At 39.8% G+C, this 13,892-nt stretch overlaps 1 protein-coding gene across 1 annotated transcript in view; it reads left to right on the top strand.

The window, feature by feature from the left end:
• The window catches only part of TTL (tubulin tyrosine ligase), a 51,666-nt gene extending 38,768 nt beyond the window's left edge, over positions 1 to 12,898 (top strand). The window contains exon 8 of the mRNA XM_014523051.2: positions 8,896 to 12,898. Within this exon, the coding sequence (XP_014378537.2) occupies positions 8,896 to 9,010 (115 nt within the window). The 3' untranslated portion in view covers positions 9,011 to 12,898. The remainder of the gene's footprint in view (positions 1 to 8,895) is intronic.
• Positions 12,899 to 13,892: the final 994 nt, after the last annotated feature.

Here is a 13,892-nt window from a genome sequence, read left to right as displayed (position 1 = left end):
AAAATGTAAATGGAATCCATGACTGTTGGGTTCCTCTAATTCTACTGGAGAAAATAATTAGACATGTATAGGAATAGTTTGCAGGGCTTTCCAAACTTCGGGATGTGAGTTCAGTCCTCCATCAAGGCCCTTACAGCATTTTTAAAAGATAATTCATGGACTAATGAAATCTGGGAACTCGGGAAAGAGACCCTGGAGAAATTGTAGATAGTTCTCTAAAAACATCAGTCCAATGAGCAGCAGCAACCAAAAAGCCCCTCAGAATCTTAGAAAAGTAATGCTAGAAGGGACCTCAGGAGGTCTTCCAGTCTGCACCCCCTGCTCAAGGCAAAATCATCCTTATCTAAGCCATCCTAGACAAGTGCCTGTCTAACCAATTTCAGTGTAACAACCCCATTGCACAACTGAAAAGCACATTGACCCAAAATGCCAACAGTCCCCTAACCTGCCACAGGTAAAACAGGGAGATGAGGGTAGTGTCAGGGTTCTGTTGTTGCAAATATTGTTAAAATACACTCTGGATATTCAAGGAAGAGGACGACGCTCCCCACTACAAAGGAAGGCAAAAAACCCACAGTCCATACCAACCTGACCATGAGGTAAAATTCCATTTTTAATCCCAAATACGATATCATTCTGACCATGAACAGAGGAGCATGAACCTCAAACCAAGAAGCTCCCAAGTTTTAGTTCCTCCAGGAGAATCAGTACACCCCTGTCAAAAGCCCCAGGCTTGGCTGCAGCCAACACCTACAGCTTCTGAGGAAGTGGAGGGAAAACCCCTGACATCTTTAGCAACAGGAAGGGAAATTTCCTTCCTGGCTCCAGGTGGCAACCAGCAAAGCCCAGAAGCGTGGGAAAAACCAAACACCTTCCACTCTTCTCCATAATCTGGAGACAGCAAACAAGTCCACCTATCACACTCCAAAACTAGAGTGCCAGAATGCCCTTTCTGTCATTCTGTCCTCTCTATAAACTTATCCAGCCCCTTTAATCTTTCATAACTAAGCCAGTTGTGGAGCTCTGCATCCTTCTCTTACTGCTGTGCATTATCCTCTCCAATGACCATCTGTTCTGGCCTGCAGAACATTTCTTGTGATCTCCCAGTGATTGTAGGAGGTTCTGGGTTGTCAATTATTACACTTCACAAAACACTCAAGGCACTGCCACTCCTAGATCATCCTTGAACAATGCTTGTCTAACCTTTTTAAAAGTCTTCAATGAAAGAGATTCCGCAATTTACCTAGGCTATCTGTTCCATTGCCTCAGTGCTCTAAGAGCAAACAAGCTTTTCCAGATATCCAATCTAAACTTACTTTGCTGCATTTTCAAACCATTGCTATGCATCCTACTCTCTGCAGTGAAGAATTACTGGTGTTCTTTATGACAGCCCTTCAGATATTTGAAGACTGCTATCATGTGCCCTCTTAAGCTCCTTTTCTGTAAGGTGGACGTAGCTTTCAGCTTTTCCTCTTGGGTAGCCTTTAAGCCCTTTACCTTTTGTCACCTACTTCTGGGCCCCCTCTAACTTTTCTGTGTCCTTTTTAAAATGAAGAGGCCAGAACTGCACACAGTACTTTAGATGAGACCTAACCAGTACTGAATAAAGAAGCACTGTCACCTTCCATGTCTTGGACCTAATACTTCTGCTGATGAAGCCCAAAACTACATATGCCTTTTTTTGCAGCTGCATCACATTGCAAAGTCATACTGAGTTTGTAATCCATCAAGACTCCTAAATACTTTTTCGTAAATGCTACCTTCCAGCCAACTATCAGCTATCTTGTATTTGTTTTTGATTATTCTTCCCACAGTGTAACTTGCACTTATCAGTATTGAACATCATCCTGTTGGTTCTAGCCCATGTTTCCAGTCTATCCAGAACCTTGTGCATTGTGCCCCCATCCTTCATTGAGTTTGCAGTCTTTCCCAGCTTTGTGCTCTCTCCAGATCTGCTGAGGAAGCTCTCTATTCCAGTATCCAGGTTACTACTAAATGTGTTGAATAGCACTGGGCCCAGGACAGATTCCTGTGGGACTCCACTTGAAACCTCCTACCTTTCTGATATGGATCCATTTATATTGTCTAGCCCGTGTTTCTCCAATTTGGTTATGAGAATGTCATGTGGGATTTTATCAAAGGCCTTACTGAAGTCCATTTACCCTATACTCACTGCATTCCCTTCATCTACTTGGCTAGTTACTTTGAAGAAGGACATCAAATTTATTTGGCACAATTTGTTCTTGACTGCTTTGCTGACTGCTCAAGACCAGCCTTTCCTTCTCCAAATGTTAACAAAAGGACTTCCTTATGCTCCAGTAGTGTCCCAGGTATTGAGGTCAGGCTTCCTGTCTGTAATTCCCTGGGTCTTCCTTTTTGCCTTTTTAAAAAAAACAAAAAAAGAGAGGCACTAACTATGTTGGCCCTTTTCCAGGGGTGTATCATTAAGAATGGAATTGAAAATGAAACAAAACACATCATCACGCCACTATGTAAATCCATGTTGTGCCCACATCTTGAAGACTGTGTGCAGTTCCGGGCTTTTCACCTCAGAAAAGATTAGAAAAAGTACAGAGGACAACCAAGATGGTCAGGGGTATATGGAGCCAGGAGAGGCTAAAAAGGCTAGAACTCTTCAGTTCAGAAAGGAGAATGCTGAAGGGGGACATGGTAGATGTCTATAAAATCACAATTGGTGTGGAGAGAGAGAACAGGGAACTGTTATTCTGTAAAGTACTTTTTTACATGGTCTGTTGGAAGTCATCGCCATAGGAGATTGTAGAGGCAGATAGCATAGCCAGGTTCAAAAAGGGACTAGATAAATTCATGGATGACAAATCCATTAATAGCTATTAAGCAAATAAGTCAGGGATGTATCCTCTAATATCCCTACACCAATGATGGTGTATGCCAGGAAGATTGACAGAGGATAGATACTCTAGATATACCCTATTCATATGCTGTCCCTATAAAGCATCTATTTACTGCTTTCAACTGTAGATATGAGATTACTATTGAAGCTACATTTTATGGCAATTTAAGTTCCCCGTTTCAGGCCTTTCAGTAGCTCTTCATTGTGGACTGCATCCAGGTACAGTTCCTTGTTTCTTTGGAAGCCAAAAATAGCAAATAGGAATTGATGTTTAAAAACAACCTAGAATGCTAATCATATACATGGACAAGAAAGTCATAGTATATTTATTCACATACCTAACACACCATTTCCTCTAAAAATAGCCATCCAAAATTAGGGGGCATGCCTTGATCAAGGAAATTGATTTCTGTATTGGGAAAGAGGTCAGAGTTGCTGGAATGGTGGCAGGGAGCTGTGTTCAGCACCAGCACACCCGTGGCTGAACCCTCTGGGCACATGGAGCAGGGGCAGAATCCGATCAGTGTCACTTACCCTACTGTAGGGTCAATAGCTACAGGCTTAATCTTTTCACAGCTGCTGTCAAACAAATCTTTTTTTTGTTTCCCCATCATTCTGCCTTCCCAAAACAAGGTGCATATCTTGTTCAGGGGTGTATGATACACAAATAAATACACTGTTTCTTTCATGCTAATAATAGCATCACCTTCAGTGGTGTACAACATGAGCACTTTAAGGAAATGATCAAAGCAATTTGGCCAGAATGTGCAGCCATCCATCCAGAAATTAATGCTAGCCAGTAGTAGATGCTGCCAGTGAAGAAATAAAGATGATATTAAAGCCATAACTCAAAAAGTCAGCAATGACTTAATGCAAGGTGGTTGGATGAACTGGAGAAAATGGGCAGCAGAGAAAGTGAATTCTTATTTAGTGCTGCTTTGGGGATGTAGGTGTGCAGCTCCAGTTTCAGACTGATTAGTGTTGGGTACTGGAAATTTCCCCTCTTGACTGTATCTGAAAGAAAAACTAAGACGGTGTGCTCAAGTGACTGAAAAAGCCATCTAGAAAGGCAAGGAGAGAGATGTAGGTGGCATGTTTTTTGCTGCTTGCTCAGGCAATTACTTTAATGAGAAAAAGGTGAGAGAACTTTGAAAGTGCAATCATCCTAGACTTCCTGGATACAATGGGTATGCAGCAGACCATTTAAACCTCAGTGACAGAGAAGTAAAGACCTAACACAGTCCAAGCACACCTTGTGAATATTTCATTCACAGCTAGCATCCACCCCATGGTTGGATGAAAAAAGAAGAATGGATGAGCCAACAGTGAGAGTCAGAATGATCATCTCTTTGCATTTACATCCAACAACTAAAAGCACTAAAACTTGGAAGCAAGTGTGCTGATTTTTACACCACAGGACCTTGCAAATAAACCTTCAAATTGCAAAAGCTATTGTAGGTATTTTTGGAGAGACATGACACACAACAGGCAGCCTGCACTGTTGCTGTCACCATGGAAATGTGTTTTGGTCTAAATCGGAGGTTCTCAAACTGTGGTCCACGGGCCACCACTGGTCCAGAAGCTCCATTCAGGTGGGTGGTCCGCAGAAAGGTGACCTAAGGCTAAAGCTGGCAAGCATTACACCTGACTTCCTAGAACTTTGCTCAAAAAAACAGGCACATCCATTGCATTCGAAAGATAAGACTGCTGATATAAAATATGACTTGTGTTTTGATTTGTAGAACAAAATAAAGTTTATTAAGTGGTCTGCCAAGACCCTCACCAATTTTCCAGTGCTCTGTGGGGAAAAAAAAAGTTTGAGACCACTGATCTAAATAATTGGTCCATGCATGGCAAGATTAAAAAATCATTCCAAGAATTTATAGAATCTGCCCTTTACTTAGTTTGTCCCAAACACCATAGTGAAGGTTGAGTCCAAAGGAGGAAAAGACAGTTGAACCATAATGTTGAGAATAACTCTGAGTTCATTTGCTCTCTTGTTCATTTTAAATTGAAGATCCAGATTACAACCTCAGCTCTGTTTCTGAAGCAGGCTTTTCTTCATAGATAATCACCTCAAGTTACTGGAAAATCATACAGATAAAATCACAAGACTTCTGAATTGGATCAGTATCAACTGACTGTTGAATACATTTGAACCCATCTGGTCAGAAGTGTACTTGGTTTGGTGCTGTAAATGCTAATAGCTTGTTATGATAGTAGAAGAGTAACGTTGTAGCCGTGATGGTCTAGAAATGGTGACGGAGGAGCAGAAGAGTCTGGAGAGGCTCCTGACTCTTGAGTCTTCAAAAAGCATGGTGCTCAGCTCATTGGCCTTGTGGAACCTCAAAGGAAACCTTGCTGAGTCAATAAACAGCCTGTGGCTTTGGGTGTAAAATCCTGGCCTTGATTTGGAGGAAGCTCAAGGAAGTGTGTTCCAATTGAGCTAGTTCTGTCCAAATAAGACTGTTTAGGCTCAAGCCCTTCACTGAAAGGCAAAAAGAGGAAAAGAGATTGTGTTGGCCAAGGCCAGAGCAGGGGGGCTCTGCATTTAGGGTCTACTTAACTGCAGTCCTACTGTGAAGTCCGTCCAAGGCCTTATTGCATGTTGGTGTTGTGTCAGATTAATTTGGAAGCCCTGAAGTAAGAACTGGAAAAGACCTGGAAAAGGTTCAAAACATGAGCCTCTTAGAAACTTTATGCATCATAGCACCTTGTTGCCATACCTGTCCAGAAGAGTGCATCTCTTTTCTTTCAAAGATGCATATAAGCACCAAAGAAGTATTTTGCTGTGTCAGCCTTGATACTGTGGGGTTTTGTTTCTGCAAACAGTGCTGAATGAAGCCTAATCACACAGATAGAGCTGCAGGAAGCCATTGTTGAATTATTTGAGGAAATCAACAGCAAGGGCATAAGTGTTTCATTACAGAACTAAATTATTTGAGAGCCAGAGTTGTGCATGTGGATTAAATTAGAACTACCACCATTACTTAATATGTAGAAGGACTGTGTGTTCCCAGCATCTTTTTAAAAACCGGAACCAGAAATAATGGAGGACATGTCACAAGTAAACTCTTTGCTCATCAGAGATCCACCTAAAACCATGGCTGGCAGATAAGTCGTTTATAAACTGTCACTAAATTGTTCAAAAGAAAAATGCTGAAGTTGTATTTTATTTCACCCCTTTTGTGAAAAGCTGCAGTGAGTGAGGCTGTGTTTGCACAGCCCTTTTTCACCTTCCTACTGAGGAACATGTCTACCCACAACCAGAGAGTCCTGGGTACCCCCACCCTAGCCATGCCTCTCAACTTCTCTAGACCACCAGTAACCAGCTCCATTGGTCAAATCCACCCTGAAGGCCATATGTTTGACACCCCTGCTCTATAAAAGTTGCTTCATTTGTTTTAGCTATTGAGAGGCGCCATGGATAAGAAAAAATTCTGCAGCACTGAAACAGATGGATGCTTACTCAGCATAGCACTCATTCCTCAAAGTCTTTGTCTAGACGAGTACTGGAAGCAATGGACAACCTGAATTAGAAGTTTCACAAGACTATAACCAGTAAATATTGGTAGATCTAAAACTGTTTCATCTGAACAACCTTTGTATGCAGTTCATGCTAAATTGAAATCTTTATCAAATATTGCTGCTCCTTACCAGACTGACTGCCCTTTGTTTCATTAATCCACAAATCAGAATTACTGTTTATCCAGCTCTCAAATTAAACATGCTAGGCCGCGTTTAACTCCACTGAAGTCTGTGGTTCTTTCACTTTTAAGATTTTGGAGTAAAAACAGTAAAATTTTGCTTATAATACCATTGGTTTTAAATCTGAAGGTAGGACAATTCTGTTCTGTGTATAAAGGGACAGCCAACAACAAGGAGGAAGAGCACCTTTTCATATAAGTTTGCTAATCCTAATGAGGAGAGCTTTAAAGCAAGTTCAACAGAGGTGAATGTCCATGCATAAATAAAGACCAAGGAAACCTGGATTAAGGCCTAGGAAGAGGAGTCAATATGGAGCACCTTAACAAAGTCATAAGAGGAAAATTAGTAGAGGCCATCTCCAATGCTTATATACTAATACAAGAAGTACAGGGAATAAACAGGAGGACCTGGGACTCCTAGTATGTATACAATTACGATTTAATTGGAGCAACTGGGACTTGGTGGGATAGTTCACATGACTGGAATATTGATATGAACAGGCATAACTTGTTTAGGAAAGACAGGCAGAGGAGAAAAGGGAGGTGGTGTCATATATATTAAAGATGCATATGTTTCTTTTTCTGGTGTTCAGAATGAGGGGAGAAGTAGATCTGTTGAAAGTCTCTGGGTTAAGATAGAAGGGAAAAAATAACAAGGGAGGATATCATTGTGGTTGCCTACTATAAACCAACCAACCAGTACAAGAAGATATGATAAATAAAGCTTTTTAAACAACTAGTGGCAGTTTCCAAATCAAAGGTTTGGTTCCTAGCTACAAGGTTTTGCCCCTCCACTTAGGGTCAAACTGATTGGGCACTGTAATTCAACCAAGACATGGAGCATTTGAAAACAATCCAGAGGGCAAAAAATAAATTTAGAAAACATGACCTGTTTGGAAGGGCTGGATGAACTGGGATTATTTAGTCTGAAAGAAAGAAGACTGAGGAAGGATTTGATAAGTCTTCAAATACAAAGAGTTGTAAAGAGGAAGATGATCAACTTCTTTCTTGCCATAGGGGATAGGACAAGTAGTAATGGACTTCAGTTGCAACAAGGGAAGAGTCAGATTGGTGGTTAGAAATAGTTTTCCTATTATGAGGGTGATTAAGCACTGGGACACATTAACAGAGAGAGGATGGTGGAATCTCTAGCCCTGAAAGCTTGTCAATGCAGGATAGACAAACGTTTGTTTGGAATTGTTTAGACATATTCCTATTCTGAGCAGAGGAGTGAACTAGGTGACCTCCTGAGGGTTTCTACAGTTCTGTATTTCATGTGGGTCTCTTCCAAGGAAGAAAATACAAATTCGTTATTTGGAATTACCTTTAAATATATTTGTTTTTTCATAGTTTTCTATGCTCAACTTTGCTTGGCACTGATAAATATGTTTTGATGAATTCCAGGTTCATAAAATTTATACTATAGAGAAGTACCTAAGGATAGATTATGTAGAATCTGTGCACATACCCCATAAATTGGCCTTCACTGCTGCAGTGTTTCTTTTAAAATGTTGAAGCATCAAAATGATATGATGTGGACTCTTCATCCATATTTACAAGATACCTGCTGTCCCACCAAACTGATCCATAATTGGGGTTCTTTGTTATTGTTAACGGTCTTTGCTGAGGCTTCTTTTAGCTCTTATTTGTCTTTTGTATCATGAGAAGGTGACTAGTGTACACGGCCTGATACTTTTGTGTCCTTTAGCTGTAGAATTAATGGAGTCTATATGTATTTCAGAATTTAGGGTGAAATTCTGCCCTCAAATGAGCCTAAAGCATGCCTTTTGCAGGGCTGCCCACATGGAAACCAATAATATCTACATAAGAAATTATTTGAGAAGAATGTATTCTATTATAAATAGGATTGATCTGATCCAGTGTATGGTCATTTGAGTTTTGTGCAGTTGTGAAGATTAGTGGTTTATTTTCCTGAAATATCTTGAACTTAAGTTCATGTTTCAGGCTAAAACCATACATCTTTACTACTTTTGTTCAATAAACTGTTCTGAAAATAAGTTTAAAATGATCCACTAAAGGGACCCTGCAACAGCAATTAAAAGGCGTGGATATGTAATCCCATCTTTCTTTGGAGGGAGGGGCTGGGAGGGAAGAGGTGAAGAGAAGGCAGTCTCCAGGTTAGAGAGAAGATAAGGGGACCAAGTAGATCTCTTTGCTGTGAAGGGAATGTCCGAGTCAATAGCAAGATGTTATAACTATTGCTGAATAAAAATGAATGAGGTTAAAGAATGTTTGGAATGTTGATGCTTTTTCCGGCTAAAATATCTCAATCTCATTTTGTCTTTTTTCTGTTAGGAAACTTTATGTGGAGCTTTGCCAAGGTATAGTGGATGTAGCCATCTCCAGCGTCTTTCCCCTCAGCGAGACAGCACAAAAGCAGAGCCAGCCATCAATATTTGTTAAGCTGTGATGAAAGGCCATCTCAGCTACATACATGGGTGAACTGCCATCTGTTGAGTGAAAGGAAAGCTGTTTGATCATTTATGTTAGTATCATGCCAAAAAGAGATATCCACAAGGAAAAAGTCACAAGGAAAAAGATAAGTCTCCAAGGAGAGCTGAGGACAAGCCAAAGTTGTTCAGACAACTCTGCCTGTGTTTTACCAAGCTTTACATTAAGAACAGCTCTTTGATAAAATTAGACTTTAACTGAAGCAGATCTCTCTGGGAGAACAGCAAAATAATGTTTATTAAACTGGGATACAATAATATTGTATTACTTCATCCTTTTTTTTAAAAAAAAGAAACAAACCTTTTTCCTTTTTGTTTTAATTAATAAGGCAATTTAGTGAACAGTATCAGTAATCTTCCAGGACTTCATGCTTGGAAGTTTTGTCATCTCTTGGTGTATGTTTTCTTGTTTCCTCACCTGCTGCAGTTTTAGTGCCTTAGCTCAGTTCCAATAGGTGATTCCTTTTTGTTCTTGATCCTTTACGTAGAGGTAAAAAGGTCTCTTGCTTTGTTGGATGTGTAAAGCAAGAAAAAATAACCCATTTTTGTTTTTTTTCTTTAACCAGCTAGCTAAACACCTAATAATAGAATGGCAAAGAGGCTATTGACAGGATAATGTGCGAAGTGCAGTGATTTAGCCTACCAAGTGAAAGAGGTTTTATTTACTTTTATCCCCGTTTCTAATGAGATTTGAATCAGTTGTCCATCAAAGTCTGATATAGCTAGAAAACAAACACTGAGACCTCTTGTGCTGACCTGCAGTTGTCAAGGTCCTGACTCTTCTGTGGGGAATGCTCATAAAACAGAGAGTCCAGTTTTCTTGGAAAACTGGCTCAGAGATTTCCAAATTATTTTAATTCCACTCTCCTTCCAGCTTTTCCATTTATAATGCTTTCATTTTTATTAAACAAAAGAGTCTTATGTTAAAGGACCAAGTCTTTACAGACGTTATTTCTTATTCATTTTTTTTTTAAAAACTCTTCATGTTACCTTAATGCACTTGACACTAAAAACTTTTCAGCCCAACTGATTGTGTTTTTCTCCATTTGACAAACATTAAATTTTTCTGCATTTACAGGCCAGCACCAAAAATGACTACTTTGTGCCCCAGGCATTATCAGTCATAAATACCCCCAGACCTAAGGAAGTTTTTTGTATGAAAAATAGTAGGGAAATGTTAACTGCACATTTGTTTTGTTGCATGATTTTGCAGTCCTTTTTACGTTTCTTAAGGTCATTGAATTTAGAAACCTGTATACATTTTTAAATGTAGCCAAACTTAATGTATGGAATCCTTACAGTTTTCCCCACTTCATCACAAACAGTTCCTGTAAGTCTGATTCAATTTTCAGTCTAAGCAAGTTAGCCATCTTCCCTCTGAGCTTTGTCTCTTTGTAGAACACTACTTCAGATCAGAACTTTGCTCTGTCATCTCTGACAATGATATCACAAATTCAGTTCATAGTTAACTACATTAATGATAGTGATCTGAGCAAAATAAAATGGGCCCCTGTCACTGAAAATGCATTTAGACACTACATGATTCTAGTTGTGTAAGTTTAGAAAAATGGATCAAGTTGTATAGTTTTTGCCTCCTAGGACAGGCTTGAGCACTCTTATACACTTACCTCCATTTAAAGCTGAGCTTCCTCAGCTCTAAATCAGTGCCAGTGTAGAACTCATCAAATTACTAATCCTGGCAGCCTTCCTTACTGTGCAAAATCATTGATGTTCATTAATTTCATTCACTGGATGCAGGGAGTATCTCTTCCATATTTGATTATTTATAGCAACAACAGGTTTGGAGTGGGCTCAACAGCTCATTTTTAGTTTTTGTTTCTGAAAACTTTGGCCACATGATTATCAGATCATCACCCATTGCCCTTTCTGGCTTTCATTGTATTTAGTGTAAATAAATACCTCTTTATGGCTTTGCCACTTCACTGCAGATCCCTAACTCTAGCCTTGAGGCTATGGAGATAGTTCTGTTGGGCATGCTTTTCTTCTGAAATGTCCTTTGAACATCATTTGATACTTCAGCCCACAGTAGGAGGGGTGGCATTGAGCATTAGGAAAGCAGTTAATATTCCTTGGTTGCATGGCATTATTTTCCTGATAGCAATTGACAAAGGACAGATCTAATCCCACTCCTGCTGTTTAGCCAGGGGACAGTGTAAGGGCAGGAATTTGTTTTGCGGTCAGGAGTTGTCAGCTGGGTTTTCATAGCTGCAGAAAGGAAAGGAAACTTTTTTTTTTAATTATTATGAAGAATTGGTACTTGGCTCCATTGCAAAATATGGTTTTGATACTGATATTAAAATAGACCCAATAAAGTGCATCAGTGAAGCGTATGAGATATTCCTAGTTCATATGATGATGATTAATAAGGCCAGAGGCTTTGTCAATAAAACACCAATCATTATAAAAGTATATTCCTGTTTTGGTGCTCATGTCTTTGGATTTACACTGTCATTGAATGAGTGTTCACAGAAATGTCAGGAATTCAAAGGTACTGAAATGTGTATATATAGAATGTGCAAAGTCCAGGGACTTTTAGATTTCCACCATAACATGAAATGTTAAAGATAACATAAAAGGTAAGCTGCATAAGCTTCTCTTAAGCAGTAAGTGTGAAATGAACTCAAGTTTTAAGTGTATAAATAGCTTTATTGGTGGCAAAATTAATGTACATTAGAACTATAAAGAGATTGCAATATTATATACCAGAAATTAAGAAAGATGACTGCTATAACATGGATAAAATGAGTTTGCTTGGTTATGTAAACGGATGAGACTTCCAAAAAATGAATGTTTAAACTTGGGTTTTTTGTGTCTGTATCTATGTTCCAAAATAAGCTGCTTAATTTCCAGTGAAGCTGAGCCCCGAACAGCTCCTATTCATTTTCTGAAAGCTGCAAAGAAAAAAAAAAAGGAAATAAATAAGCTTTTAAACGCTTAAAAATCTTTGTGGGTCACCTTGGAATTTATATTTCACTACCTGATGTGAACTAAATAATGAAATGCAAAATAAGCTGTCTGGTCAACACCATGATCAGGGAAATCTAAATTAAAAGCAACTCAAAAAGGATTTTTTTAAAAATAAGGCTTTCCCTTTTGTACTTCTATATAATGTGCAAAATTATGACTCCTGTTTTTATGTTTAGAAATACAAGCTTGTATTTTTTCCTGGATTTCATAAAGAACCTCGTGGATGTTGGAGGATGTATGTTGTAAACTCTAAACTCATTTAACTGAGGAGGGAAAGTGGTGTTGAATCTTTATACACATTTTCTAGATGGTAAATTTTAAGAAATACTGGGGTCTAACTTACTGAGCTGATAATATGCTTAAAGCTACTGCTTGCCCTGTCTGTATAGAAATTTTCACATTAGCTAGCATAAGCTTAAAAAACAATTTTTCCTAAGGATGATGAGACCGAACAAGGTTTCCATGGTTCTATGAAAGATCTCCTTTCTTTAGAATGTTAACTAGAAATTTGCAGCTAAGTAGATAGATATTAACCAAAAAAAAAAAAAAATAGATTTGAAACAATAATTAAACCCCCATCGCTTCTCAGTTACTGTAACTTTCATTCTTGGTTCCTTTGATTGGGATTAGACAAATTTTCAGCCACACAAACATTGGCAAGAAAATGCAGTTTTGCCAGTGAATTGTTTTATGGCATTTTTCAGATTGGTGGGGAGCAGGAATCATAAACATTACAATATTTTGTTTCAAAACGACATTTGTCAGGCTGCAGTTGGAGTACTGCGTCCAGTTCTTGGCGCTGCACTTCAGGAGGAATGTGGCTAGTATTGAGAGGGTCCAGCGGAGGGCCACTTGCATGGTCAGGGGGCAGCAGAGCAGGCCCTATGAGGTGAGGCCACGGGACCTGAACCTGTTCAGCCTCCACAAGAGAAGGCTGAGAGGGGATCTGGTGGCTGTTTATAAACTTACCAGGGGGGACCAGCAGGGAATGGAAGAGTCCCTGTTCCCCCGAGCACTACCGGGAGTAACAAGGAGTAACGGCCACAAGCTGATTGAGAGTATGTTCAGGCTAGACATCAGAAGGCACTACTTCACAGTCAAGGCAGCTAGGATCTGGAACCAACTTCCAAGGGAAGTGGTGCTCACTCCTACCCTGGAGGTCTTCAAAAGGAGGCTACATAATCACCTTGCTGGGGTCATTTGATCCCAGCATTCATTCCTGCCTATGGCAGGGGGTCGGACTTGATGATCTGGTAAAGTCCCTTCCGACCCTACCAACTATGAAGCGATGAAAACATTTTAATGAAAATGAAAGAAATTAAGATGCTCTAAATTAAAGCAAAAGACTTTGTTTGTTCTAAAACATTTCACTACCTCTTCAGTGATTGTAGAACAAAGGTTCCCAACCACTAGGCCGGTACCAGGGTTGGCTGCTAGGTTGTGGCATGAGTCCCCCGCTCCGACCCCCATCTGTCTGCCTGGGTGAGTGGCTTCCAGGGTCACAGCTGAGCTTCTGGAGTTAAAGCTGGGTGGTGGGGGTGCTGGCCCGGGAGGGAGGCAGCTAGTAGGGCTGTGCGGAACGGCACCATTCCATTTTGACTTGCATTTCAATGGAACAGCATTTCGTTTCGAATTTCGTTTAAATTCGAAACTGCTGTTCTGTTTCATTTCGTCAAAACAGTTTTGGTGTTTCAACACTGTTTTGATGTTTCACCCATAGCCTATAATGGGGAAGCTCGAAACAGCCTATAACTTTGTCATTTATGGCCTGATTTGGATGAAACTTGCAGAAATGGCAGCCCCTTCTGAGGCCACGAAGCCTGCCAAGTTTCAAGGAGATAGGTGCAGGGGTTT

The sequence above is a fragment of the Alligator sinensis genome, unplaced genomic scaffold (genome assembly GCF_000455745.1).
Source record: "Alligator sinensis unplaced genomic scaffold, ASM45574v1 scaffold1238_1, whole genome shotgun sequence".
Classification (NCBI taxonomy): Eukaryota; Metazoa; Chordata; order Crocodylia; family Alligatoridae; genus Alligator; species Alligator sinensis.
Note: the sequence above shows the minus strand (reverse complement) of the source record. Positions and strands in the feature narration are given on the sequence as shown.